The sequence below is a fragment of the Acinonyx jubatus genome, chromosome E2 (genome assembly GCF_027475565.1).
Source record: "Acinonyx jubatus isolate Ajub_Pintada_27869175 chromosome E2, VMU_Ajub_asm_v1.0, whole genome shotgun sequence".
Lineage (NCBI taxonomy): Eukaryota > Metazoa > Chordata > Mammalia > Carnivora > Felidae > Acinonyx > Acinonyx jubatus.
In genome coordinates, this window is record NC_069396.1 from 53,793,614 (window position 1) to 53,821,142 (window position 27,529).

Genomic DNA, 27,529 nt, shown 5'->3' on the forward strand with positions numbered 1-27,529 from the left:
CAGAATCAGAAGCAGGCTCCGGCTCTGAGCCGTCAGCCCAGAGCCCCACGCGGGGCTCGAACTCACGGACCGCGAGATCGTGACCTGAGCTGAAGTTGGACGCTTAACCGACTGAGCCACCCAGGCGCCCGAGGGTTGGTTTTAGATGGCATTGTTAGCGTTTGGAATGGTTTTGGTTTGATTTGGATGGGAAAGATGTGGGGGTTGAATTGGGGATGGTGGGAGATGTACTGGGGATGTAGAAGATCTGGAGGTTAAGATTGGGTTGTGCTGGATGTGAGGACGATGTGGGTTTGGTTTGATTTTGAATGGAGAAGATGTGGGGGCTGTGTTTGGTTAGGCTAAATTGGGTGGGTTCGTTTGCCTCAGGTCGGACCTGTGTGGGGTTGGGGCTGGTTGGGTTGGGCTGTACTGGGATTGGGTTGAGGTTGTGTGTGGGGATTAGGATGGGGATTGGGGCCTGTATCCAGAGGCTCCTCACTCAGTCTGAGGCATACTTCTCCCGTAGGGTGACACTGATCTGTGTGGGGGGGTCAGATCACTGACTAAGTATATTCTTTTACCCCAGCCTTTATGGTCTTAACTTGTGAGTGTCTGAGACCACTTCTCTCACTTCCTATCTTGGGAGCTTCTCATGTTCCTCAGCTCAGAGAGGGGGACGATTTGATCAAGTGCTTGACATGGCAGGGGTTGGACCTACATGTGTCCCACGGGTGAGAGCCTGCTTCGTGGCTCACAGATGGCTGTCTTCTCGCTGTGTTTTAACATGGCAAAGGGGCAAGGGGTCACCTTTATGACATAATACTTCCCCAAAGCTCCATTTCCTCCAACTGTCACACTGGGGAGTAGAAGTTCTGCATATGAATTTGAGGGGACACAGATATTCTAATTTTTTTTTCAACGTTTATTTATTTTTGGGACAGAGAGAGACAGAGCATGAACGGGGGAGGGGCAGAGAGAGAGGGAGACACAGAATCGGAAACAGGCTCCAGGCTCTGATCCATCAGCCCAGAGCCTGACACGGGGCTTGAACTCACGGACCGCGAGATCGTGACCTGGCTGAAGTCGGATGCTTAACCGACTGCGCCACCCAGGCGCCCCTAAATGTTTATTTATTTTTGAGAGAGAGACACAGAGTGTTAGTGGGGGAGGGGCAGAGAGAGACGTGGACACAGAATCTGAAGTAGGCTCCACGCTCTGAGCTGTCAGCACAGAGCCCAAGGCAGGGCTTGAACTCACAAGCTGTGAGATCATGACCTGAGCTGAAGTCGGACACTCAACCAACCGAGCCACCCAAGCACCCCCCCCCAAATGTGATTTTCAATGCCACTTAATCCTGAGGTTCACTAGCTCGGTGTCCCCCGAGATCTAAAAATTTACTGGAACGGGGCCACTGGATTTCCTAGAAGATACTCTTGACCTGGAAGGTCAGGTCATCTGGGTGTCCTGGGTCATCAGGTGCCCAGGGAGAGGTTTGGGGAGTTGGGACGGGTTGTGATGTTGGGACCCCAGCATTTGCAGAACGCTGGATTTTGAGATGCTAGGAAACTCACCCCAGGAGACCTTTGGGATTTCATATCTCAGTCTGGTAAGCCCTGGGATTGTGGAGCTCTGAGATCCCAAGAATTGATTTTTAGGGGAACAATGTAATAGGGGAACCAGTTCCTGCATCTGCAAGTATAGGAATCAGGGAGTTCTGAAAGCCAAAGCTCATAGTTCAGGGATGTGGGAAGTTGGGCGAACTGGCATCTTGGCTCAGGGAGGTGCAGAGATCAGAGAGCTCCAGAGACACAGTGCAAGTATTTGAAGGTACAATGGGCTTTGGTGTGCAAAATCTCACTTGGGGTTTAGGCATCTGAGGCTTTGTAATGGGCATCAAGATTCTCCAAAGCTGTGGATTCTGTCTTTCTGGGCCTCCCCCTCACTGCGAGCAAGGCGACAGAGCCATAAGCCCTGGCCCCTTTGGTTCTCAGACCCCGGAATACATCCAGCATGGTTAAGGATAAGCATGGTTAACCATAACCATGGATAACCATAAGCACGGTTGAGGACCTAAGAACAACAGGTGCTTACTCTGTCATCCCTTCCATAGGGCTAGGGGTGGGGGGCTGGGGCTGTCCACACCCAGAAGGAAGGGCAGGCCTTGGCCAGCTTCTGGGTGGCGGCAGAGTAGGGGCGGGGCCCTGGGGGTATAGGTGTTTAAAGCCTCCCCGAGGTTGCTCCCCAGCTACTAGCTCACTGCCTGCCACCTCTTGGACACCCCTGCCACCATGTGGTTCTTGGTCCTGTGCCTGACAATGTCCCTGGGGCTGACCGGTGAGTATAGTGGATCTGGGAGAGGGAAAGGGGCCCTGACTCTCATGAAACCCTCACCCACCCCCTGCCCGCATAAGGCCTTCCCCTCTCACCAGGAGTGCGGCCCATTTTTCCAGCCCTCAGTCCAGCCCCGACAGGGTACCAGGTGCCTCCTACCTCTCCCATTCTCACCCCAAAACCTTCCTTAGCTCTCCACACTGCTCATTCCTCACAGTCCTTACTGCCACACTGGCCTCCTGCTTCCTCAGACAGTTACCAGACAGGCACAGCCTGGGGCCATCTCTGTCTCTGTCTTTGGGGTTCCCCAATTCTTCCAAGGAGTGCCCCCTCCTCACCGGACCCTGGGATCCTAATCATCCCCTCCCTCCTCCTAGTTCTCTAGGGTTCAGTGCTGTGGTTCCTGAGCCCCTGGGTGACCTTTGCCATCCAGCTGTTGGCTCTCTGCCCCATCCCTTAAATACTGAAACCTTCTCAGAACTTGAAAGTCCCATCTTAGGCATAGAAGTATCTAAGCCTGAGGCACCTTAAGACCCCCCAAATTCTTCCCTTCTAATCAGTGACCCTCTCTTTTGGGGTCCTTAACACTGGTTCCTAGAACCCTTTCCTCCTCTCTGAGCCAACACCTCCACCAAGGCCACCTGTCCCCCAGGCCAAGACCTCCAAATCATTCCCAAACACCTGGCCTCCACATCACAAGTTGTTCCAGATGCTGCCTTGTCTCCTACCTGATCCATGGGATGGGTCTATCTCAGAAGAAAGTCTCCCCACCTGGGACCGGCCGCCAACACAATTAAGGGATTGATAGAGAATTCCAGACCCTTCTCACACCCCTTGCCATGTCCCCAGCCCCCCAGTCTGCTCCTTTACGACCAAGGTCCCTTTGACCTCAGAGCACTGCTCTGTCTTTTAGCCCAGGACCTCCCAGCCCCAGTGTCCCCTCCCACCTGCCCTGACCTAGCACCCCTTCCACAGGTACTGTGCCCCAGATTCATCCCCAGGCAGTGGGATACTGGGGCTGTGAGAAGAATTTCCAACCCTGGCAGACGCTTGTGTACAATTTCACCGATAACAGGTGTGGGGGCATCCTAGTGCACCCCCAGTGGGTGCTCACAGCTGCCCACTGCATAAACGAGTAAGTGGGGCAGAGGGTCTGGGGAATGAAAACCAAGCACTGTCCCGGGTTAACCTCAGGGGAGGCTGGGGGGCTCAGGGAAAGAAAGACATTAATGGTCTATGTCATGGAGAGTGACAGGGACAACCCCAGGAAAGCCCTCTATTGGTACCCGTGTCTCTCTGTCTCTCCTTGTCACAGTGCTCCTATGTCTCCCCCTCCAGTCTCTCTGTGTCTCTCCGTAACTGGCTTTGTTGTGTATCTGTGTGACTAAGATTCTTCTCTGTCTCCCTGTCTTTGGTCTCTGGGCCACTGTGTCTCTCCCTGTCTCTGTCCATCTCTGGGTCCCTCTACTGCATCCTTGTCACTGTATGTCTCACCCTCCATCTCTGTGTCTCCTGGTCTCTGCCTCACTCCCTCTCCCCCTTCACTGCTGAGCACCCCCCCAGGATGGGACTGAGGGGGACCCCAGAGGAAAGGAAGAGATTGTCCTACCATGTCTCTGTGTGAGGGGGGTCTTCTCACGTGCCCAGCCCCTCCTTCCAGGATAGTGATCCACTCCAGGGGGATACAGGGAAAGGCTGGTTTCAGCTGGTGCCTAATGGGAACCCTAGAGGAAGGATGGGGGGGGGGCGGAGAGGAAGGAAACAGAGGAGGAAAACGAAGAGGAAAAGGAGGGGGAAATGTAGGAGGAGGGGGGAGGAGAAAGAGGAGGAAGGGGAAGGAGTGGGAGGAGGGGAGAGGGAGGGAGGGGAACTCCGTCCTTGGGCTTGGGACCAGGTCACCCTTTGCTGGGGACCCCACCCCACAGCCCCAGCTACACCTGAGCAGGTCCCAGGCCCCTCCCCCGTCCCTCCCGTCCTCCCTCCCTGTTCTCTCTCTTGCTGCCTCTCCTCCCCAACCACCCCCCCACCCCCCCCCCCCCGACCTTTTCTCTTCCTCTCCTGTCTCCCTTGTGCTCCTTCTGGCTCACTGTTCTCCCCTCTGCCTCATTCCTGCTTCTGTTTCAAGCTCTCTCTTTTTCACTGCTTCTCTTTGTCTCTGGATCTGCCCTTCATGCTGTTACAATCGTCTGTTTTCTCAAGGTCTCTATTTCTCCATGACTCTAAATCCTTCCTGCACGGCCTCTCTCCGTGTTTACTCCTCGCTTCTCTCTCTCCGGAACCACCCCCCCCATGCTCCCTGGCCCCATCTCCTCCCCCTCCTCTCTCCTCATTCCCTGGGACCTTCTCTCTCCCCCATCTATTACCAGCTCTGGGTGGGTCGCCGCAACCTGTTTGAGAGGGAAGGCACAGCCCAATTATTCGACTGAGTTACAAGCTTCCCCCACCCTGGATTCAACCTGAGTCTCCTGGAGAACCACACCCGCCTTCCGGGAGAGCACTACAGCCGTGACCTCACGCTGCTCCGCCTGGCAGAGCCCGTCCAGAAAAGAGAAACTGTGAGGCTCCTGAACCTACCCGTCCAGGAACCCAAATTGCAGAGCATCTGCTACAGTTTTGGCTGGGGCGGCATCCAACCTGGTAAGCATACTCCAGGGCCAGACTGTGCAGCCTGGAGCCCAGACACTTGGGTGTAAGGAAGAGAGGGCTGGGGACCCGGACTCCACCGTCTGAGGTAGGAGGGGCTGAGGAGCCACCAGGAGTCTGGCCACAGCCCTTTTCCCCCCGGGTCCTAGTCACATACATAGGCGATGTCCAGTGTGTGGACCTCAGGCTCCTGCCCAGTGATGAATGTGCCAAGGCCCACTCCCAGAAGGTGACAGATCACATGTTATGCGTCAGACCCTGGGAAGGCAACAGAGACAAGTGTCTGGTGAGCCAGCCTGTGCCCTTGGGGCCATGCATGGTTTGGCGGGGGGGAGGGGTACCAGATTCAGAACTGGGGTGGGAGGGTTCACCTGGCATCTGTCCCACTGCGCGACCCAGCTGTAGCCCCGCCCCCTAGGGCCTCCGCGCCTGCCCTACCCTATCCCACACCCCATCCGGCACTACCCGCACCTCCGTCCACACCACAGTCCACCCCCTTCTCCGTGCAGCACGTATCTACTCAGCATCCATCACGTGCCCAACACCAACCTAGCCCCTGAGAAGCCCGCAGTGACCAGACAGAGAACAGCGCCCCTCCTGGGGCCCCACTGTGCCAGGGGACACAGGCAGAAACAGTGAACTGACCCAGAAGGGATAGTGCATGTCAGGAGGTGACCCAGTGGAGCTGGGGGAGACAGCAGGTGTGATGGGGAAGGAGAAGGCTTGCAGAAGGGGAGACAAGGAGGAAACACCTGCAGCAGGTGAGGGTGAGCCATGCGGTGCGGAACGTGGGGGAAGAGGAGGCCGGGAAGGCGGGCCTGGTGTGTGTGAGGGTGTCAGCGGGGCCAGTGTGGATGGAGCCCAGGGAGCAAGGGGAGGGGGGAAGGTGACGCCAGAGGGAAGAAAGGGGCCTCACCTGGCACCACGGGGAGGACGCGGCCGTTCCTCTGAGGGACCCAGGGGCCGTGGGCGATGTTGAGCAGAAGCAGGACAGGGCCTCACCTCACGGGTCCCTCGGGCATCTGTGCGGGGGTCAGACCACAGGGCTGAGGAGAGGCGGAGTGAGGACTGGGCTAGCCGGGGTGCAGGCAGGGAGGGAGAAGGGGTCCACTCCTGATACCTCTAAAGGGAGCCCTCAGGGTGTGCTGAGCGAGTGCGAGTGAGGAGAGGGGCAGACGGGACTCAGGATGATCTGAGCTCTGGCCCCAGTCTCTCAGCTGAGCAGCTCCAAGGACACATCTACACTCACGACGTCCCCCCCTCCCAACACGCAGGTGGGAGCCCAGCCTCTCACCTCCTCAAGCCCCACTTGAGCCCAGCATTTTCCACCAAGAGCCCTGCTCTTCCTCTTCCACCCCCTGGGTCTGTGAGTCCTCCAGTCTCTGGGGCACACCCCTAACTTCCCCTCCCCCGACCCATCCCTCCCCAAGCCTGGCCCCTTCTGCTACCTGTCTCACCCAGTGTCCCTCTGTGTCCATTACCTAGTTCAACCTATGTTTGCCCTTGTTCTGACTGGACCCTCACCCCAGCCTTCTTCACCCGCCTCTGTCCCTCATTCTCCCCCTCTATTCCATCCCTGTCCTGCCCCAGTGGGTCATTCTCATCTCAGAACTGACCATGCTCCTCCCATGGCTCCCCAGTGCCCTGTGGAGGTGTATCCTGTCAAAAAAAGCTGTTTCGGAGAAGTGACATCAGAGATGAGTCCTGAATGTAGAAGGTCCTGTAGATGGATTCCGCTCCTCTTCCCCACTGACCTGTCAGCTGGGACTATTCTCCTGGACCCTGCCTCCTGCACAGAAATTGGACCCTAAAGTCCCATCCCCATTGACCAGGACTTGAGCCACTGTCACCTTTGTTGGAATCTCGCTGGCCCTCTGACAATGGACTCTGGAGAGAACTGTGTCCTCTCCTGGGGCTGGGGAGTCGCTGTCTCGAGCTCTGTGAGCCCAGGTGTTAGAGCTGGGGCTCCACAGGCAGAACCCTGCCCCCACCGCTGACCTTTGTCATTCTCTCCCCCTTGTGCTGCAGGGGGACTCAGGGACCCTACTGATCTGTGATGGTATGCTTCAAGGAATCACGTCCTGGGGCCACATCCCATGTTGCTGCCCCACTACGCCTGCTGTCTACACCAAAGTGATGCCCTACGTGCAGTGGATAAAGAGACCATATTGGCCAACAGTTGAATGCTCCTGCCTTCCCCCTCCCCTTACTCAAATCAAATACACATGAGATTCTGGCATCCTCTGGCTTTTCCAGATGTGGTGGACCCACCCAGCCTGTGTCCCGAAGTGGAAGGGTGTGGGAAACAGAACACCACAATGACCAGAGGCGCATATTCATTCAGACTCCAAGATCTGAGAGAACTCGAGATCGAGATTGTAAGGTTAAAAACGACCTGAGAGGACCTGAGTGAATCGCCCTTGGGAGATGTGGTCTGTTCTTTAGTACGCACATAAGGATGTTTTGCTCAAAGGAAGCCAGCTGTGTATAGCACAGTGCGTTCACTCCCTTCTTTGTCTTTGCTTCTGTCGTAAAGATTCTTATCAGAACATACGTATCTGCTAGACTGCTCTCCTACGCAAGATACGTACAATAGCTGAATCAGATGTACATTGTGGACATGCTTTGCTAAGTTTCTGTTAATCATTGCTGATCTGTTTTTCCTGAAAACGTATATAAGAAGATGTACAATAAATCTTGGTGCCTCGGGCTGTTGGCTCGGGGTCCCCTGTGCCTCGCTACACCGTCATCTCTTTTTCTCAGTTCCTTCGCCGCCCCAGGTCCACGGGCCTTTGAGGTCGACAGAAGGGGAAGACCAGTGGTTTTCCGATGGGGGCAATTCCCACCCACTCTGGCCCCTAACCTCCAGGGGACATTAGGCAATGTCTGGAGACATCAGGTTCGGCAGAGACACCCTTAAGGCAGGGGTGGCCGTGTTCTTTGTGGGACATGTGCTAGACCATCCCCATGAGGCCCCGAGCAGAGTAAGAAGTACAAAGCAGACGCATGGACACCAAGGATGGAGTTTAAAAACACAGCCATGAGTGAAAATGCGTGAACACACCGTGAGTTATGGAGCATAATAGCTTTACATAAATTACAACGTGTGCTCACAAATACTCATTCTGCAGAGCACAGTCAAGTCACGATGTCCAGTGAAAACACTAGCAGGGGCGCCTCTCAGGAGTGGGGAGTGGGAGTGGATTATGGGGACAAGAGGGAATGGTCAGTGGAGGGTGTGAGTTGGTGAAACGAATATAAACACAGTGGAGGGGCCGGTCACGGATGCTGAGTCAAAGGTCTGTGAACCAAGGGATACAGTTTCCTCAGCCCCCCCTGCCCATGAGGCCCCAAAGAGAGGGGATCAAGAGGGAACTGAGGTAGAAGCAGTGCCAGTGCACAGCACTGGAGGCAGACCCCCTCAGACGCCACTGGGGAGTTCACGTGCTGCAGGACGCTTGGGCTGTCGCCTAGGGACAGGACCCAGGCTCAGAGACACGCACTGGGGACAGAGCTGTTAGGGAGTGACCCCCGTCCCCCCACGGGCACATGGGCGGCGACAGTGACTGAAAAGCCCACTCTGGGACGTAAGTGCCAGCCAGACATCAGGTGGCTGCTGCTGACCGAATCCTGCCCTCTGGTTGCTGAGTTCCGTCTGTGGTTGGTGAGCATGAGGTCTGGCTGGCGGGCTCTTGGTGCGCACCAAGGCCGTGAGGACCCAGCCTGATGCTGTAGGCTGCTGTGGATGGGCACACCCCTCCCCCACACCCCCACCCGGCTCGTCAGGGCCCTGGCAGCCTCCCCCTCATCTGCGCTCCCACCCGAGATGGCCCATCTCAATTCCATCCACAAAAAATTCCGCAGCAACCCATCCCCAGTCGCAACCCCTCTCCCCCTCTGACATCTTTCCCCAGCTGAGGAAAAGTGTTCTTTCCTCTTCTTCTCAGGGCCCACCCCAGAGATGAAGCCCCGCCCCCAGCCCGACGCGCACAGCCAAGAAGACCCAACCCACCGCGGGATGCGGTGGAGTCCTTCTCCCTGGAAGATGGCTCCCTGCCAGGGCGGTCTGCACTGTGTGCCATTAGAGATGGGGCTTTGGCCACCGTTGGCCTGGACTCCTGGAGGCGGGGTCAGAGCACAGCGGAGAGGAGTCAGGGCTCAGGGTGGGGCCAGAGCTCAGGGGGCGGGGTCAAGACCAAGGAAGGTTCTGGAGGGTGAAGCCTGGACAAGGTCTCCCGTGAAGAACATTAGAGGTTGGCCTGAAATCATTATTACACTGTATGTTAACTAACCTGGATTTAAATTAAAAAAAAAAAAAAAAGAAAGCTAGAGATTGGAACCCCTCTTCTGGACCCTTCTGACTCCACACTTCACCTCTCCCCAAGACACAACAGGTGCACACCTACCTGGGTGCACACATCATCTCACATTTGCAGTCTCCCTCTGGCCAAGACTGGTCCTCTCTTGCCCATGCAAGAGTTGTGGGAAGTCTCCGGGTCCGTCGAGTCCTCCGGTGGGTCTGAAGCCATTAGCTCGGGTCTGTCCACCCTCCCTCTCACTCCGTTCTTCCACTGTCTCCTAGGACATGTCTGGGCAGGGAAGGGCGGCAGAAAGGGCATTTCTTCCTGACCCTCAGACTTCAGCCCTGAGACGCAGAGCCTAGAGACACTGAGACAGGAGTGGGAGACAGCAGGGAGACAGAAAGAAAGTGTCAGCGACAGTTCTGAACAGTGGCAGCGGAGGGAAGATGGCATGACAGTGACAAAGAAAATCAGAGAAAGAGAAACACAGCGTGAGATTCAGAAACATGGAGATGCGGGGGTGGGGGGCAGAGAGAGAGAGAGAGAGAGAGAGAAGGCAAGAGTGTCAGAGCTGGACCGAATCAGGTGATGAAGATACAGAGCTGGACAGGAGAGCTGATGAATGCTGTATCTGGAAGATACAGAGATAGAGGGACAGAGGAGGAAAGAGGTTACTGAGCCAGAAATACAGACTCAGAGACTCACAGATGGAGAGACAGAGACATCAGAGACCCAAAGGTTGACATGGGGCCAGAGAGGCAGGATGCAGAATCCACCCATCACTCACTCACTCGGCTAATCTGGGCTGGACTGGCCTCGAGTCGGCCACTGTTTCCAGAAGCTACACTGAGGCTTACAAGCTCCCCTTTGCAGGGCTCTCCTACCCTTATGGCTGGGGAACACGTGCCTTGGGATCAGATACTGCCGTCTTACAGTCCACACCCTCCCAGCCCACCCACCCCCCAGACCCCAATCAGGGTGTTTAGAGCATGATCCAGGGATGATCACTTTGAGAGTGACTTCTGATCCAGAGCCCCAAGCTGCTTTCACCTCCAGCTAGCACCCCCTTCTTCATTTCTGCAGGTTTCCCTACCTCAGTTTCCTTTGAGTTAGGGTTATTCACTATTCTTTGTCAACACCTTGGGTCCTTTATATTCCCCCATTCCTCTTTTTCTTTCCTTTCCCTTTCCCTTTCCCTTTTTCTTTTTCCTTTCCTTTCCGTTCCGTTCCTTTCCTTTCCCTCTCTTCCTTCCTTTTTTTTTTCTTTATTTCTTATATTTTATTTTTAATTAAAAATTTTATTTTATTTTTTTTTTCAACGTTTATTTATTTTTTTGGGACAGAGAGAGACAGAGCATGAACGGGGAAGGGGCAGAGAGAGAGGGAGACACAGAACCGGAAACAGGCTCCAGGCTCTGAGCCATCAGCCCAGAGCCTGACGCGGGGCTCGAACTCACGGACCGCGAGATCGTGACCTGGCTGAAGTCGGACGCTTAACCGACTGCGCCACCCAGGCGCCCCTAAAAATTTTATTTTAGAGATAGAGTTCAAATGGGAGAAAAGGCAGGAGAAGAGAGAGAGAGAAAGAGAGAGAGAGAAAGAGAGAGAGAGAATCTTAAGCAAGCTCCATACTCTGCACAGAGCTCTGAGGGCTCAGTCTCACCACTGGGAGCTCATGACCTGAGCCAAAATCAAGAATTGGAAGCTCAATTGACTGAGCCACCCAGGCACTTAAAAGACTTTATTTTTAAATACTCTACACACCCAACATGGGGCTCAAACTCACAACTCCAAGATCAAGACACATGCTCTACTGACTGAGCCAGCCAGGTGCCCTTAATCTAATTATTTAAAGCTATAAATCTTCTGCTCCGCCCAAGTTTTCAGGTCATATTTTTTATTGCTTAAAGTTTGTTTATTTATTTTGAGAGAGAGAGTGTGTGCATGTTTGCATGAGAGAGAGCTGGAGAGGGGCAGAGAGAGAGGGAACGAGAGAATCCCAAGCAGGTTCCTTGCTGTCAGTGCAAAGCCCGATGTGGGACTTGATCTCATGGAGAGATTATGACTTCCTGAGCTGAGATCAAGAGTTGGACTGAGACATCCAGATGCCCCTCATATGTCATATTTTATTTATCATCCAGTTTTAAGGTGTAAACATTTTCCACTATGACTTTTTCATCCATTTTTGTCCATTATGATTTCATTTTTATCATGAATTACTCAGATGAGTGGCTGAGTTTTAACTTCTGTTTGTATTGGTATTATGTTGATGTGTATATTGAATTGAAATTTTCTTTCGTCCTGGTTGGAGAATGTGCTCTGTGTGATTCCAAATCCTTTGCATGATAGTGATATTGAGATCTCATACATCCATTTCTCCCTGTATATTTCTACTAATTTTTATATTAAGTGTTATGAAGCTGTTTTATTAGAAATATTCAAATTTTGAATTGCTGCATTTGTTATACAAATTTTTATGAAGAATTATTACTCTGTAGTGACCTGTTCTGTTTAGTGATCGTTTTGGTATTAATGCCTAATATGACTGATATCAGTAAAGCTATACTATCATTCTTAGGAGTAATATTTCTTGGAAAATCTTTCCTGATCTTTTGCTTTCAATTTTTCTATGAGCTTTTGGTGCGTCTCTAATAAACAGCACAGAAAAACTTTCAAAATTTGTTTTTTTTAAAATTTTTTATTTATTTTTGAGAGAGAGAGAGAGCACGCAAGCAGGGGAGGAACAGAGAGAAAGGGAGATACAGAATCTGAAGCAGGCTCCAGGCTCCCAGCCATTGGCACGAAGCCTGATGCAGGGCTCAAGCCCATGGACCGTGAGACCATGACCTGAGTCGAAGTTGGACACTCAACTGACTGAGCCCCCAGGTGCCCCAAGCTGTGGGTTATTTAGAAGCGTATTTCGAAAATCAAAACATGTGGGGATTTTCTGCATAATTATTTTTGTCCCGATTTCTGCTGTAATTACCTCGCGGGGTCAGACAACATACTCTGTATATTATAACTTTGAAACTTGAGAGTTGAGACTTGCTTCATAGCTCAGTGTCTGGTCACTTTTTGTAAATGCTGTGTCAAGTTTTTTATGAAGCTATAATTTTTTTATTGACATATATAGAGTGTAATATCCAGGTTTCAAGTGTATACAGTTCAATGAATTTTGACAAATGCATGAACCCTGTAGCCCTCACTCTTGTCAAGTTCTAGAAAATTTCCATCACCTCAGAAAGTTCTCTCACATCATTTCCCACTGTTTCCACATCTACTTCTCCTTCTCATCCCATGGTTAATTTCATCTGTGTGAGAATTTCATGTATAAAAGGAATCATACGTGTGTGGTATTTTGTATCTGGCTTCTTTCACTCAGCATAACGATTGTGACAGGCACCTACGTTGTTGGGTATATCAATGGTTAATTTCTCTTTTATTAGTGAGTAGCATTCTATTGAATGAAGATGTCACAGCTTGTCTATTCACCCTTTCATGGACATTTGGGCTGTTTCCACTTTGGCTATTATGAGGAAAGCTTCTATGAGCATTCTTGGCAGGTCTTTTTTTTTTTTTTTCATTGCTCTTACATAAATACCTAGGGGTGGACCTGTTGGTCATGAGGTGGACATACGCTCATCTTTCTCAGAAATTGTCAAACTGTTTTCCAAAGCAGTTTACCATTTACACCCCGTCATCAACGTATGAGAGTTACAGCCACTCTACACGTTAACCAACACTCGGTACTGCGATTCTTTTTAATTTTAGCCATTCTGGTAGATATGTGTGTTTTGGACGGATTGTGTATTCTTCAGATACTGGGTGCAATGTTCTATATGTAACAATTAAATAAAGTTTTTTTTTAATGTTTATTTTTGAGAGGGGGGAGAGGGGCAGAGAGAAAGGGAGACACAGGATCCGAAGCAAGCTCCAGGTTCTGAGCTGTCAGCACAGAGCCCTACTCAGGGCTTGAACTCACGAACCATGAGATCATGACTTGAGCTGAAGTCTGATGCTTAACTAATTGAGCCACTCAGGTACCCCTAAATAAAGTTTGTTAATCCTATTGTTCAGATCACCTGTGTCCTTATTCATTTTTATCTTGTTTGTTGTATTTCCTTCCTTCCTTCCTTCCTTCCTTCCTTCCTTCCTTCCTTCCTTCCTTCCTTCTTCCCTCCCTCTCCCCTCTCTCTTTCTTTCTTTCCTTCTTTCTTTCTAAGGCTCCATGTCCAATGTAGGGCTTGAACTCACAACCCTGAGATCAAGAGTCACATGCTCTACCAACTGAGCCAGCCAGCCCCCATTCTATTATTTTCTAAGAGCCATCTTTATTTTTTTATTTTTACTTTTTTTAGAGAGAGAGCAAGAGAGAGAGCGAGCATGTGATCAGGGGAGAGGGGCAGAGGGAGAGACAGAGAGAGACAGAGAGAGAGAATCTTTTTTTTTTATTAAAAAAATTTTTTTTTAACATTTATTTTTGAGACAGAGAGAGACAGAGTATGAACGGGGGAGGGGCAGAGAGAGAGGGAGACACAGAATCGGAAGCAGGCTCCAGGCTCTGAGCCATCAGCCCAGAGCCTGACACGGGGCTCGAAATCACGGACCGCGAGATCGTGACCTGAGCTGAAGTCGGACGCTCAACCGACTGAGCCACCCAGGCGCCCCAAGAGAGAGACAGAGAGAGAGAATCTTAAGCAGGCTTCACACTTAGTGTAGACCCCAGCATGGGGCTTGATGCAAGCCTTGGGATCCTGACCCAAGCTGCAACCAAGAGTCAGATGCTCAACTGATTGAGCCACTCAGGCACCCCTGAGAAACATCTTTAAGTCCTTTTTGATGAGTGGGGATGGGTTTTTTTTTTTCACTTTTAGTTATTTTACTCCTTACTCTATATATTTTGAGGAATATCTCCAGATGAATAGATTCCCAAATAATATAATTATGAATATATTCTTGAATAGAAATTCTTAGTAGTATGTTCTTATTAATATAATTTATCAGGAAAGAGTATGATAATAATTCCTTGGGCCCTCAGTCTCCCCCCTCCCATCTCTGCCCTCAGTCTCCATATCTCTCCATGATTCTTCTCACCATCTCCTAGTTACAGCAGCAGGGTTCTGAGGCAGATACAAATGAAAACTTCTTAAAATGCACTTAGGAAGATAAAACCAAAAATAAGTCAACCATAGGTAAATAAACTAAGCAAGGGAAAAAACCTCATTAATTTGCCATTTGCTGACTTGACTTTTTTGAAATTGGGTAACATCCACAGAATCAGATTCTCTTAACCTCTCAAACATTATCTCCTTCTTTGGGAATCCAATGGCCCTCCAATAGCCCAAGGAGGAAAAGCTATTTGCTAGAATCCTTTGAATTGGAATGGAAGCGAGGAAGACAGTCCAAACAGAGCCTGTGTTTCTCTTAGACTTTATTTTTGGGCTTAAGAGAAGGGACAAAAGTGAAACACCAACTTTCTCTGCCGCTGGTAAGGCTGGGTCAACATTGTGCCACTAGGGGGCACTGAGTACAGGAAAAGATTCTTGGTGGGATTGGATTCCTGGGGCTAAGGGAGAAGGGGGTTGGGAACCTAGACTCCTGGGCCTGAGGGAGGAAGGCACTGGGAACCCAAATTCCTGAATCCCTTCTGCAGCCTATATTTAGGGGTTGAGTTTCTTGGGTCCAAGTTCTAGAAGTTAATTGTCCTGAATGGTTTTCTGTATCCAGTCAGTGAACTTGCAGAGGTTGGTGTAGACGCTTGGCACATAGGGTTGGCCACACTGGACTTGTCCAAAAGACACGAGGCCCTGAAGGGACCCGTTGCAGACCAGGGGGCCCCCAGAGTCACCCTGTTGTTGGAGAGAGAGGGAGAATCCAAAACACGGAGAGGTGGAGACGGATTGAAGTCAGAAGGGAACCAGTGACACCAAGAGACTTAAGATAGGGAAATAAAAGATAACCGTACACACCTCAGAGGTCCCTTCCAGAGCCCTGACCTTAGGGAATTCTGCTCCCCTAGGTCCCAACAGCCGCTCGATTCTCCTGGGTTTGTTGTTATTCTGTTTGCTTGTTTTTTAATCTCCCCCTATGGCTTGTTTTTCTGTCTCTGACTCCCAGAGTCTCTATGCCTCTCTGCATCTCTTTGCATATTCTGTTTTTTTTTAAATCCCCTATTTCTCTTTGCATTTCATCTCTATGAGTCTATCTCTCTGTTTCTCCCTGAGGTATTTCTGTGTGTGTGTGTGTGTGTGTGTGTGTTTGCCTCCACTATCTCTGTCTCTATTTCTCATTCTCTCTTTGTTTATTTTTACTCTCATGTTTATTTCTGTTTCTCCATTCATCTCCCCGTGTCTGTTTCTCCCCTGTACCCCTGTGTGTCTCTGCCTCCCTCCCTGCTCCATCCCCCCCACCCGTCCCCTCCCCTCCTTCCCCTGTCCCCCATCTCTCACCCTGCAGGAGTCCTTCCGGTCCTGTCCTCCACCGGCACAGAACATGCTGGGGTGAAACACGGAGGCATAGAACGCGCTGCAGATCTCCTCGGGCACCACCGAGATGTTCACGCACTGGAGCACTTGGGGCTGCCTGCCTGCGACGCAGAGCCCGGGGTCAGCCCCTCTGGCCGGGAGGAGAACCCCTCAGAGAGGGCGGACACACGCACACTCGTGAGCTCACCATTCATCAGCTGACCCCAGCCAGAAACGAGGCAAGAATCCCCAGCGGTCGGGCACTGGGAGGCGATGCTGATGTTCTGGATGGCATCCGACCTGGGCACTGACTCTTTCAACTTGATGAGCATGAGGTCGTTGGCGATAAAAGGTTTGTTGTATTCTGGGTGCTGTATGGAGAAGTTGGCCTCCATCATCAGGCTGCCTGGTTCTTGGCTGGCCTCAAGACTGTGCAGTCCCAGACCGATGGTGTAGGACCTGAGGGCCATGGGGGACGGATTAGTTTTGTGGCAACACCGTTATCTCCACAACCCCATCTCCCCGCCCCCCCCCCCCCTTTATCCCAACCCCATCCTCCTCGCTAAGCGCGGCGCCTGGAGCTACCCATCTGTGATCGCAAATCCTCGCCCACACACCCAATTTATCCAGCGACAAGAATTTGTCTTAACTCACTGGTGACTCAGCAGCTGAGCTGGGATTTCGCTCTTGGGCTGCCTGAGTCTTTCCAAAGCCAACAGCCCCCACTTCCCTTGCAGAGTCTTGCTTTACAGAGGTTTCCGCTCTCAGCACCGAGGCTGAGCTAAAGTTACTTCCAGGCACCCCTCCTCCCCACCCCCGCCACTCCATCCACCCTGCCCCAGGCCCTTGCCTCCGCCCCCACCCAGGCTGGCACTCACTTCTGAAAACAGTGTGCGGCTGACAGCACCCATTGCGGATGCACCAGGACGCCCCCGCAGAAAAATTCGTCTTCCGTGAACAGCGCCGCCTGCCAGGGCTGCGAGTGCGGGATGCAGTCCTCGCCGTTTATGATGTGGTTGCCGCCACGCGAGGCCTGGGATCCTGAGGGCGGATCAGGGATGGGGGCGGGCTCCGGCTGGAAACCGGGCTCCTGGGCACGTGGCCACGGGCTAGGGGCGTGGTCATGGCTTCAAGGGTCTCGTCAGGACTGGGGATGGTCTCAGGGTGGAAACAGGGCTCCTAAGCGCAGGGATCGATGCGGGGGCGTGGGCCCGGCTGGCGGGCAGGCTCAAAAGGCAGGACTAGAGCTCTTGGGGGCGGGGGTCTCAGTGCAGGGGGGGCGTGGCCAGTGCCGCGGGGCGGGATGAGGGCGGGGCCAGGACTTCCTGGGTGGAGTCAGGGATCCCAGGGGCGGTGTGAGGAGTGCGGAGGCCGGCTCAGGAGGTGGGACTAGACCTCCCGGGGGCGGGGTCCTGGTGCAGGGATTTTCTGGGCCAGATCAGGCTTCCTGGGGTGGGATACGACTCCGGAAGCGGAGATCAGAGTAAAGGAGAAGGGTCTGTCTTCCAGGGGAGTTTCAGCTTTGAGCCAGTCACACCCATCTCCAAGACCCACCTGCCATCTCCTCTGTCTCTCCCTCCCCCCGCCCCCCGCTCCCCCACAAGTGCCACACCAGCCTCGTGCAGTACCCGGGGCCACAGTCCCCTAGCGTAAGCAGAACCCCTCATATAGGGTGCAGAGACAAGGATGACACAGTCAGACGCTCAAGGGAAGCAGTGTCGCTCTTGGTGGCCCTCAGAGTCACTCCCTCCCCGGCTCAGCCTCCTCCACAGTCGCACCAGCGACAAGCCGGCTCACACAGAAACCCCGGGGCGACGTGGGCCCCTGGGAGTCCGTGGATCAGAGACCCGGGAAGTAGGCACAGGTTTCCGGCAATGGGCGACTCCCCCAGAAGCACGACCTCCCTGTCAGCGGCACCCTGGGCTTCCCGTGTCCTCACAGCATCATCCACCGTTGTCACTCGCAGCATATTCAGAGGCCCAGACCGTCTGACCTTCACCCAGTAACACAGTGACTCTCACGGGTTTGACCACACAGCCCATCACACTGTGTCACACACAGAGGCGTGCAAACCACACACACACACACACACACACACACACACACAGAGTACACCAGTGGCACACACAGAAACTCCCTATGATACAAGGAATCCCATGTGTGTAACCAGAGAGCAACGGTCCCGGGTTCTGTCACACAGGCAGCTTTAGTCATACCCAGGAGGACACTGAGTCATGCCTGCACAGTGACAAACACTGTGCCCTCAGGCACAGACAGCCACACCCACAACACACACTCAGATACCTGTGACACCAAGGACGAGGTACCCCAGGAACCAGCCCCAGGGGTTTCCTGCTGTGGTCATCACGCCAGCACCTGGGCACGAGGGTCAGTCTCTGGTGAGTCTGGGGGACTCACAGCCCAAATCTCTCCATCTTTCTCTGTCTCCCTCTCTTACTGTCCCCTTAAGGATATTATTGGTCAGACAAGGACCTATGTATGCCACCCCTGCCCTCCAACACCCGCATCGTGGTTTGGAGATCCCAGCCCAGAGCCCCAGAACCCAGAGAGATTTAGAGAGGGAGAGAGAAAGAGGGAGAGAAAGGTGGAAAGAGAGAGAATTAGGTGGAGAGGAAGGGACGAAGGAAGTGTCCCTCTGTCTCTAAACTGGAAGAGTAGGAGCATGGAGACGTGGCCCGCGGGTCGGACTTGGGACAGAGACAGAGCACTTGCGAGAGATAATCAGAGACAGACTGAGAGCCAGAGTCACGGACAGAGATATTCAGAGACACAGAAAGAGCAGAGTCAGAGAGAGTGATGAAGAGACATTCCTAACTAGAGAGCGCGAGAGACCTTTTTGGAGAGACCTAGAGAGCCAGGGTCTGGGGGCTGAGGTTCACAGTGACGCGGCACTGTAGGCAGCCTGCGCCCTTAGGGGCGGTGGGCGGGGCGGGCACCGCGGGGACGCTCACCTCGCTGCCTCTGGGCTCCGGGATCCTGCGCTGGGCTGTGCTCCCGCCTGCTGCCTCCTGAAGGGGCCCCCATGGGACTTATAAGCATCCCCAGTTGGGCTGGCCTGCCCCCTGGGGACACATTCCTGGGGTCAGGTGCTGCAAGTTTCCATCTCAGAGCTCTCAGGGCTGCCCTGGTGTCAGGCTAAGGTCAGGGGGCTCGAGGGGCTGGGAGCAGCGACCCAGAGGGGACTCAGAGCCTCACTTCTTTCTTGGTTCTGTCTCTCATTCCCTCGTATTCGTATTCTCTCCTGTTCTCTCTCATTTGCTCTGTCTCATGTTCTCTTATTTTCCCTCTTACTCTCTCTCTCTCTCTCTCTCTCTCTCTCTCTCTCTCTCTGTCCCCTGCTGTGCTTCCCCAGCAAACCTTTCTGGGTTCAAATCCAGACTGCATCATGGTTTACCTTTGAAACCCTGGGGTGACTGAATCCCTCTAAGCCTCCATTCTCCCATCTGTAAAACAGGGGCACTGTTATTCCTCGCTCCCCAGATACCTCCAAAGACATAGCGCAGGGAAAGTGCCTTGGCATCGTGTCAGGCATATCGTAGGTGCCCAGTAAGTGGGAGTAAGACGAAGCCCTCGCTCGGTAAAAAGCAATTGCACACCTGCCATGCTCTGAGCTCCTGCTGTCCCAACTTGAGACGCAGGACGGAGCAAGCAAATTCTGGTGCTCACGGGGCTCACATCCTAGTGGGGGAGACAAGCAGAAAAAGTACAAGGCAATATATGGCAGTCGTGTGTGTGCAAAGAACACAGGTGACCGTAGAGTGACGGGGGCGGGGGCGGGGGACCTTCTGCGGACAAGATGATGGTTGGGGAGACAGAAGAAGGGACATTTAGATTGACAGCCGCCATGCCATGTGAACCTTGCAGGAAAAAGAGAGAACTCGGGGTATGCGAGGCAGAACAAGGAGAAGGAACGGGGCAGATGATGCAGGGGTGTAAATGCTGGGGAAGAAATTTGGGTTTATTTTAAGGGCAATGGGTTTTAAGCACAGGGGTAGAAGGGAGTGACACGATCTTATTTACTTTTTAGACACATCCTGCGTGGAGAAGAATGACCGTAGGGTGAGAAGGGAGCAGACACCGACACGAAGGCGGAAGGTGACAGCAGCCCAGGTGGGCGATGCTGTGGTCCAGGGAGAAGAGGAATGAATGGGCGCAGGGCTCATCCCGGAGGTAGAGTCAACATGCTGACCGACAGGTGGGAAATGGGCAGGGAGGGGAAAGGAGGCGCCAAGGGTGTCTCTGAGGCTTGGTCTGACCACTTGTGGTGCCATTTGTGGAAGCGGGCAAGGAGGTGTGGGAGGCAAGGGCTGAGCAAGGGGGTGCCTGTCGGGAGCCAAGTGGTTGGATGCATGGGCAGGTAGAGGTCAGCGCTGGCGAGAAGCAGTGGGGAGTCATAGCAAAGAAGTGGTGTTTAGAGCCATGGGGTTGTGTGAGATCACCTAAGGAGCAGGTATGGACAGCACTGATGAGGGGTTGGGCAACAGATGATGGTGGTGATGAAGCATGAATGTCTGTGCTTCTCTCTGTCTCTCTGACCCTGTCACTCGCTTTTTCTTGGTGCCTGTCTGGTCCTCTAGCTCTGTCTCCAGTTAGCTGCTTGTGTTCAGTCTCCTGGTGGCACAGAGTCTTACTGGGCACAGAGAGAATTGTAGCCTGCTCCACCCTGGAGAGCCACAGGAAACGTATCCTGACCACATGCACAACGGCAGGATGGCTGTGGGCTGTAGGGACCACCACGGGGGGCATGTCCCAGCCCCTCTGCAGCAACAGGGTTTGAGAGGGACCTCAGCAAATACCAGAGGAGCAGAAGTTAAGATGGAACCCCGCACACCAAAGGCCTGGACACTCCCCCCCCCCCCATTTTTCTAGCACCAACCAAGTTGAGTTTTCTGTCGCTACCTTGCAGGGGAGGACAGGAGACCCCAGAAGTGACTGAGATATTTCCTGCCTGGTGGATTTCGGTCTGCCTGGGTTTTAGATCCGCTTCACTCAACACAGCAGCCACCAGCCACAGGTGGCTATTGAGCACTTGAAACGTGGCAAGTGCGGTAGAGCAACGAGCTTTGAACTGTTATTCAATTTTAACTAGTGTATTTATTTTTGTTAATGTTTATCTCTTTTTGAGGGAGAGACAGAGACAGAGTGTGAGTGGGGGAGGGGCAGAGTGAGAGGGAGACCCAGAATCCGAAGCAGGCTCCAGGCTCTGAGCGGTCAGCACAGAGCCCGACGCGGGGCTCAGACCCACAAACGGTGAGATCATGACCTGAGCCAAAGGCAGACGCTTAACCAACTGAGCCACCCAGACGCCCCCAAATTTTAACTAATTTAAGTGTAAGCCTTGAATCCTGATTCAGTTTTTGAAAAGGTCTTAAGCACATCTGGAACCATCTGGCTACAAGAATCTACTGTTTCAAATCTAAGTTTTATAGGCTCTGCATAGACATCAATTATTTCTAAATTTTTTTAAATTTATTTTTGCAACAGAGAGAGACAGAGCATGAGCGGGGAGGGGCAGAGAGAGAAGGAGACACAGAATCCGAAACAGGCTCCAGGCTCTGAGCTGTCAGCACAGAGCCCGACGCGGGGCTTCAGCTCACAAACTGTGAGACCATGACCTGCGCTGAAGTTGGACGCTTAACTGACTGAGCCACCCAGGCGCCCCGACATCAATTATTTCTGATGAAAACTTAGTATTTGGATGGGGATGCTGTTGCAGGTGTATTCAGTGGATTTTGAAGACTTGGTATAAAAGATTGTAAACTATCTTATTAATTTTGTATTGATTACATGTTGGAATGATCATAATTTGGATACGTTGGGTTAAGATAAAAATATTACTGGGGCGCCTGAGTGGCTCATTCAGTTGAGCATCTGACTCTTGATTTCTGCTCAGGTCATGATCCCAGGGTCATGCAATCAAGCCTCGCATCAGGCTTTGCACTGAGCATAGAGTCTGCTTAAGATTCTCTCCGTTCCCCGCCCCACCCCCCGCTCGCACTCTCTCTCTCTCTAAATTAAAAAAATATATATTACTAAAATTAAACTTTTGCTTGCTTTTTCCCCCCCTTTTATAATGTGACTACTAGAAAATTTTAAATTACATATTTGGTTCATGTTCTATTTTGATTGGACAGGGCTGATTTGGAGAACATAGGAACCAAATCAAATAGATCAAAGCTTAAGTAGTAGTAAGTGATCTTTTTTTATTTTTTATTATTTTTTAATGTTTTTTATATTTGTTTTTAAAAAAATTTTTTTTAATGTTTATTTATTTTGGGGACAGAGAGAGACAGAGCATGAATGGGGGAGGGGCAGAGAGAGAGGGAGACACAGAATCGGAAGCAGGCTCCAGGCTCTGAGCTGTCAGTACAGAGCCCAATGTGGGGCTCGAACTCATGAGTTGTGAGATCAGATCATGACCAGAGCTGAAATCGGACGCTCCACCGACTCAACCACCCAGGCACCCTGGTATTAAATGATCTTAAGTGGAAACTGCCAGAAGCACTTTTTAAACTGTTTGTGGAGGTAGGGGAGGGGACGCAGTGACATTTTTTCCCCCCTGTTTTTCTTGGTCCCCAGAAGAGTCACTGATCTCTAATAAAAAGTTCTAGAAACAGCAGATCCTTGGCTGGGCTGATCTACAATGGCCCTTGGCTGTAAAAGAAAACTAACGTGCAAACTTGGTCTAAAAGACTGGTGATCACACTCAGAGTAGAAGCTAGACTTTTCACCATGACGCAAAGGCCCACACATGCTCTGTCCCCCTTTGTTCTTGCTTTGACTTCATTTTCCTCCCTCTCCACCTTGCCCATTCCAGCCACACCTGCCTCCTCGCTGCTTTTTAGGTGTGTAAATCATGTCCCCACCTCAGGACCTTTGCACTCGCTGCTGGCTGCTGCTTCTACCCAGAATGCTCTTTGTCCACATATCTACCTGTTTCTGCCCTTATTCAGGTTTCTTCTTAAATATCCCCTCCCCAGAGGATCCTTCCCTGACGGCCCCATGTCTAGAGTGGCCCCATTTCTTTATCCTTATTAACAGTATATATGCCCTGATTATCAGTATAAAACTTATCTATATATAAATCTATGTCAATTTCTTATTGCTGCTGTAAGAAAACACCCCAAATTTACTGGCTTAAAACAACACCGATTTATTCTCTTACAGTTCAGAAGGCCAGAAGTCCAAAGGCAGTCTCACTGGACTGGTTCCTTCTGGAGGCTCTAAGGGTGACTCCATTTCCTTGTCTTTTCAGCTTCTGGAGGCACCTGCATTCCTTAGCCCGTCTTGCCTCTTGCCTCTCTCTTGTAAGAACCTTTGTGGTTTCATTGTGCCCAGCAGCATAACCCGGGGTAACCGCCCCATCTCGAGATCTTTAATCAGACCCGCAAAGTCCCCAAGTAAGATCGCATATTCATAGGACACCCTTGTGATGGGGATTATTTTGTCTGCCGCAAAATCACATGATGCGTTAATGTTTCACCTGTTCATGGTGTCTGTCTCCTCCACTGGAACACAAGCTCTTCCATGAGGATAAAACATCCCTGCCAAGGTCACCATTGTATCCCCAGGGCCAAGAACAATGCCTGGCGCGTGGTAGGTTGTTAGTAAAGATTCGCTGAGTGAACAAATGCCCTCGAGGAGGGAAGAATTAACGCCCTTACCAACAAATTGATTTACAGTCACAGAAACAATTTCCCAGCTGATTGCACACTGATGAAGAGACAGCCTCTCAAGGTTCAAATCTCAGGTCTGCCATTCACTAGGTCACTGACCGTGAGCAAGTTACCAAGCCTCTCTGTGCCTCTGTTTCTCATCTGTGAAATGGGAATAAATATATTACTTGTCTCATGGAATATTGAGAATATTCACTTAGTTAATACCTGTGAAGCAGTTGGTGCGGAGTCTGGTGCACATGGGAAGTACTTTGTAAGAATTCACTTTTGTTATTAATATTAATATTACTTTGCAAACACCTGAAACAGTGTTTCACGAGATGTGATGCTAACCTAACGTGAGACTCAGATTTCAATTCTTTTGACTCAATAGCCAGAAGTGGGATTCCTGATCATATAGTAATTCTACTTTTAATTTTTTGAGAAACCCCCACACTGTTTTCCACAGTGGTAGCACCATTTTGTACACCCGCCAACAGTGAACAAGGATTCCAATATCTCCATAGTCTCACCAATGCTCCTTACTTATCTCTGTTGTCGTTGTTGGGTTTTTTGCTGTTGTGGGTTTAAAATTTTTTTTTTAATTTTTATTAAATTTTTTTTAACATTTATTTATTTTTTGAGAGACAGAGAGAGACAGAGCATGAACAGGGGAGGGGCAGAGAGAGAAGGAGACACAGAATCCAAAACAGGCTCCAGGCTCTGAGCTGTCGGCACAGAGCCCGACGCGGGGCTCGAACTCACAAATCGGGAGATCATGACCTGAGCCAAACTCGGACACTTAACTGACTGAGCCATCCAGGCGCCCCTTGGATTTTTTTTTTTAATTGCCATCCTAACAGGTGCAAGGTGATACTTCCTCGTGGTTTCGATCTCCGTTTCCCTGGTGATGAGTGGCATCATTGTTTCATATGCCTGGTGGTCATTTCTGTGTCATATTTGGAGAAATGTCTGTTCGAGTCCTTCACTCATTTTTAAATCCAGTTATCTGGTTTTATAGGTTTTTTTGTTTGTTTGTTTGTTTTGCTATTGAATTGAAGGAGTTCCTTATATAGTTTGGATATTAACCCCTTGTTGGTTATATGGTCTGCAAGTATTTTCTCAAACTCCATAGGCCACCTGTCACTGATGATGGTTCCCTTTGCTGAACAGACACTTTTTAGTTGATGTGATTCCATTTGTCTATTTTTGGCTTATGTTGCCTGTGATTTTGGTGTCGTATTCAAGAAATCATTGCCAAGACAACCCCCCCCTATTTTCTTCCAGGAGTCGGACAGTGTTGGCTCTTCTGTTTATATCTCTAATCCATTTTCAAAAAATTTAAAAAAAATGTTTATTTACTTTTGGGAGGTGGGGGAGAAGGACAGAGAGAGAGAGAGGGAGACACAGAAACCAAAGCAGGCTCCAGGCTCCGAGCAGTAAGCACAGAGCCCAACGTGGGGCTCGAACTCACAAGCAGTGAGATCATGACCTGAGCCGAAGTTGGACGCTTAAGTGACTGAGCCTCCCAGGCGCCCTCTTTAATCCGTTTTGAGTTGATTTTTGTGTAGGGTGTAAGACAGGGATCCAGTCTCATTTTTTTGCATGTGGATGTCCAGTTTTCCCCACGCCATTTGTGGGAGAGGCTGTCCTTTTCCCATTCTGTATTCTTGGCACCCTTGTCTAAGATCAGTTGACCACATATGTGTGGGTTTATTCCGGGCTCTCTATTCTGGGCATTTTTTTTTTTTTTCAGTTGGCCGCCAACATTGACAGATCAGGAAATTTCAAGCTTCTCTTGGAAAGTCAATATCGTGTCTGCATTCCCACGGTCATGATCCACCAGCAGCAGGTTCTGAGTGGCCACTGTCCTGGGGACAGCTTGCCCGTTTTCTGGCCCACACCCGGCGGTTTCCTTCATTTTCGTTACCTGCCTGGCCCCAGGAAGCAGCAGAGTTCGTGACCCCAGTGGAGGAAAAAAGTGGACAAAAATACAGAAAGACTCAGGCACAAAGAGACAAGAGATAAAGTAAAGCAGAAAAAAAACAACAATAATCGTCATACGCTGTCATAGAGCACCTACATATAAACTTACATATAGGCTATACAAGTAGTATTTATTTTGTTCCGGGCACTGCTCCAGGTTCTTTACAAACGTTAACTGGCTCAATCTCCTCAATATCCTATGAAATCGGATCTATTATCCCCCCCTCCCCCCACTGTACAGATGAAAAATGAGGCACGGAGAAGCTAAGAGCTGTTTACCTGTGGACCAAGTTGATTACATGGTAGAACTGAGGTCTGAACCCTCATCTCCACATCACCCACCCTGTGTGAGCCTAACCACTAGGCAACACTGCCCCCTTGTGGATTTGGAGGCACGCAGGGAAAGAATAAGAGGTTGAAGGGGTGAGGCACAAAGGAGGGATTCCCAAGTTCTCCTGGGTGGGGGACTGTGGGTCTCAGCACCCAGTTCTGGTGCTAGATGGGGACAGAGGTGCAAGCAAACTCCTTGCAGACAGGGGGAGGGAGCCACCTGAACCTTGCCCTTGGCGAGCTCAAGTCCTGATCTTGATTGATCTTGGGTCTCTCAGGTTCTACAGGGAAAGGCAGGGAGTGTGGCTTGTGGGGTCAGACCCGCTCCGGTGAGACCCTGGGCAAGAGACTAAGTATTTCTTTTTTTTTTTTTTTAACGTTTATTTATTTTTGAGACAGAGAGAGACAGAGCATGAACAGGGGAGGGGCAGAGAGAGAGAGGGAGACACAGAATCAGAAGCAGGCTCCAGGCTCTGAGCCATCAGCCCAGAGCCCGACGCAGGGCTCGAACTCACGGACCGTGAGATCGGGACCTGAGCTGAAGTCGACGCTTAACCGACTGAGCTACCCAGGCGCCCCAAGACTAAGTATTTCTACCTCAGAGCTCAGCCACTGTTATTTCCAAGTATTGCTACCAATGTAGCAATGATTTAATAAGTTGGGGAAATTACCATCATGTCTGTTTATTCGTGAGTCGTGGTGACCCTGGTTGTCTTCCAGAACTATCTCCTCTGTGCACCCAGATACCCACCTAAGATCATGATAATAATAACAATAGTAATAATATAATAAATAGCTCACATGCCTCGAGCAATTATAGTCAGTTTTACTTGTGTCGTTGTAATTAATCTAGTGGGATAAAATCACGAACCTGTCTTTTTAACAAAACTACAGGGACACCTGGGTGGCTCAGTCAGTTAAGTGTTCAACTCTTGATCTCCGTTTAGGTTATGATCTCATGGTTTTGTGGGTTCGATCCCCATGTAGGGCTGTGCCCTGACAGCACAGAGCCTGCTTGGGATTCTCTCTCCCCGTCTCTCTCTGCCCCTCCCACACTCTCACTATCTCTCTCTCTCTCTCTCTCAAAATAAGAAATAAAACTTAAAAATTAAAAAAAGAAAACAACAACAGATAAAGAAATATGACTTTCCCATTACAAGAAGAAATAATTTTTTTTTCAGTAAAATCCTCTCTGACTAGGTTTGTTAGGATTGCAACAGAGGTGAAAAGAAAGTACCTTTTTGTTTTTACTTACTCAAAGGGGCAATGTTAAGATTATTGGCCAATGTATGCTGAACGCATCCTCTGTAGAGCTGATTGAAGGGCTCTATGTGGATTAACTTGTTTATCTTCCCGTAAACCTTGCTGCTGTTGCTGTCTTCACGATAAACAGGGGAAACTGAGGCCAGAGGACATTAGAATCATTTCCCAAGTCCACACAGTAAGAAATAGCTAGGTTTGAACTCAGAGAGACTTGCATGAGAATCTGTGTGTGTGTGTGTGTGTGTGTGTGTGTGTGTGTCTGTAATATCATTTCTACCCAAGTATTTGAATAGTATTTGTACTATTCCACGTGGTAATTGTACTATTTCCACATGGTACAAAAATAAAGTATGTTTATAAAAAAAGGTACACAGTGACAAATCATGACCATATCCGCCTTCTAGCCTGTCCTCACCTCTTATTCAAAACATAACAAGTAGAATATGTTACTTGGGTCATCTTCAAAGGTTTCGTTGCACATAAACAGGCAAATGCAAAGACGTGTTTTTATTTTTCTCTTGCCTTTCGCCACCGGGCTGGGCTCTTAACAAAG

The 27,529-nt window shown here is 50.8% G+C and overlaps 1 protein-coding gene, 1 long non-coding RNA gene and 1 pseudogene across 4 annotated transcripts; 2 read left to right on the forward strand and 1 right to left on the reverse strand.

Annotated features, from left to right (window-relative positions):
- The first annotated feature begins 2,270 nt into the window (after positions 1 to 2,270).
- LOC106989675 (kallikrein-1-like) lies at positions 2,271 to 7,665 on the forward strand (annotated as a pseudogene).
- A 7,005-nt stretch (positions 7,666 to 14,670) lies between these two features.
- Positions 14,671 to 18,086, reverse strand: KLK4 (kallikrein related peptidase 4). Of its 2 annotated transcripts, XM_027037172.2 has the most exons (5): positions 18,026 to 18,086; positions 16,600 to 16,762; positions 15,930 to 16,180; positions 15,707 to 15,843; positions 14,671 to 15,106 (listed from the first exon to the last, which is right to left on the reverse strand). In XM_027037172.2, the coding sequence occupies exons 1-5, from the start codon at positions 18,084 to 18,086 to the stop codon at positions 14,954 to 14,956; spliced, it is 765 nt and encodes a 254-aa protein (XP_026892973.2). In that variant the 3' UTR covers positions 14,671 to 14,953. The 2 variants fall into 2 exon arrangements, with proteins under 2 accessions (XP_026892973.2, XP_026892974.1); XM_027037173.2 differs by lacking the exons at positions 16,600 to 16,762; positions 18,026 to 18,086 and adding an exon at positions 16,376 to 16,508.
- Positions 15,935 to 26,793, forward strand: LOC113593321 (uncharacterized). Of its 2 annotated transcripts, XR_008293788.1 has the most exons (4): positions 15,935 to 16,073; positions 19,770 to 19,912; positions 22,910 to 23,142; positions 25,154 to 26,793. It is a non-coding gene; the product is annotated as an uncharacterized LOC113593321 (long non-coding RNA). The 2 variants fall into 2 exon arrangements; XR_008293787.1 differs by having other exon boundaries at positions 22,910 to 26,793.
- The last annotated feature ends 736 nt before the right edge of the window (positions 26,794 to 27,529 follow it).

What these genes read in the sequence shown, in the direction of transcription:
- KLK4 (XM_027037172.2), bottom strand. Translation starts at nt 18,086, where the DNA reads ATGACCACAGCAGGAAACCCCTGGGGCTGGTTCCTGGGGTACCTCGTC. An exon ending in CCTCGTCCTTGGTGTCACAG is followed by an intron (nt 16,763 to 18,025) that starts GTATCTGAGTGT and finishes ATCCGCCCTCAG; the next exon opens with GATCCCAGGCCTCGCGTGGC. An exon ending in ACCGGAAGGACTCCTGCAGG is followed by an intron (nt 15,107 to 15,706) that starts GTGAGAGATGGG and finishes CTCCAACAACAG; the next exon opens with GGTGACTCTGGGGGCCCCCT.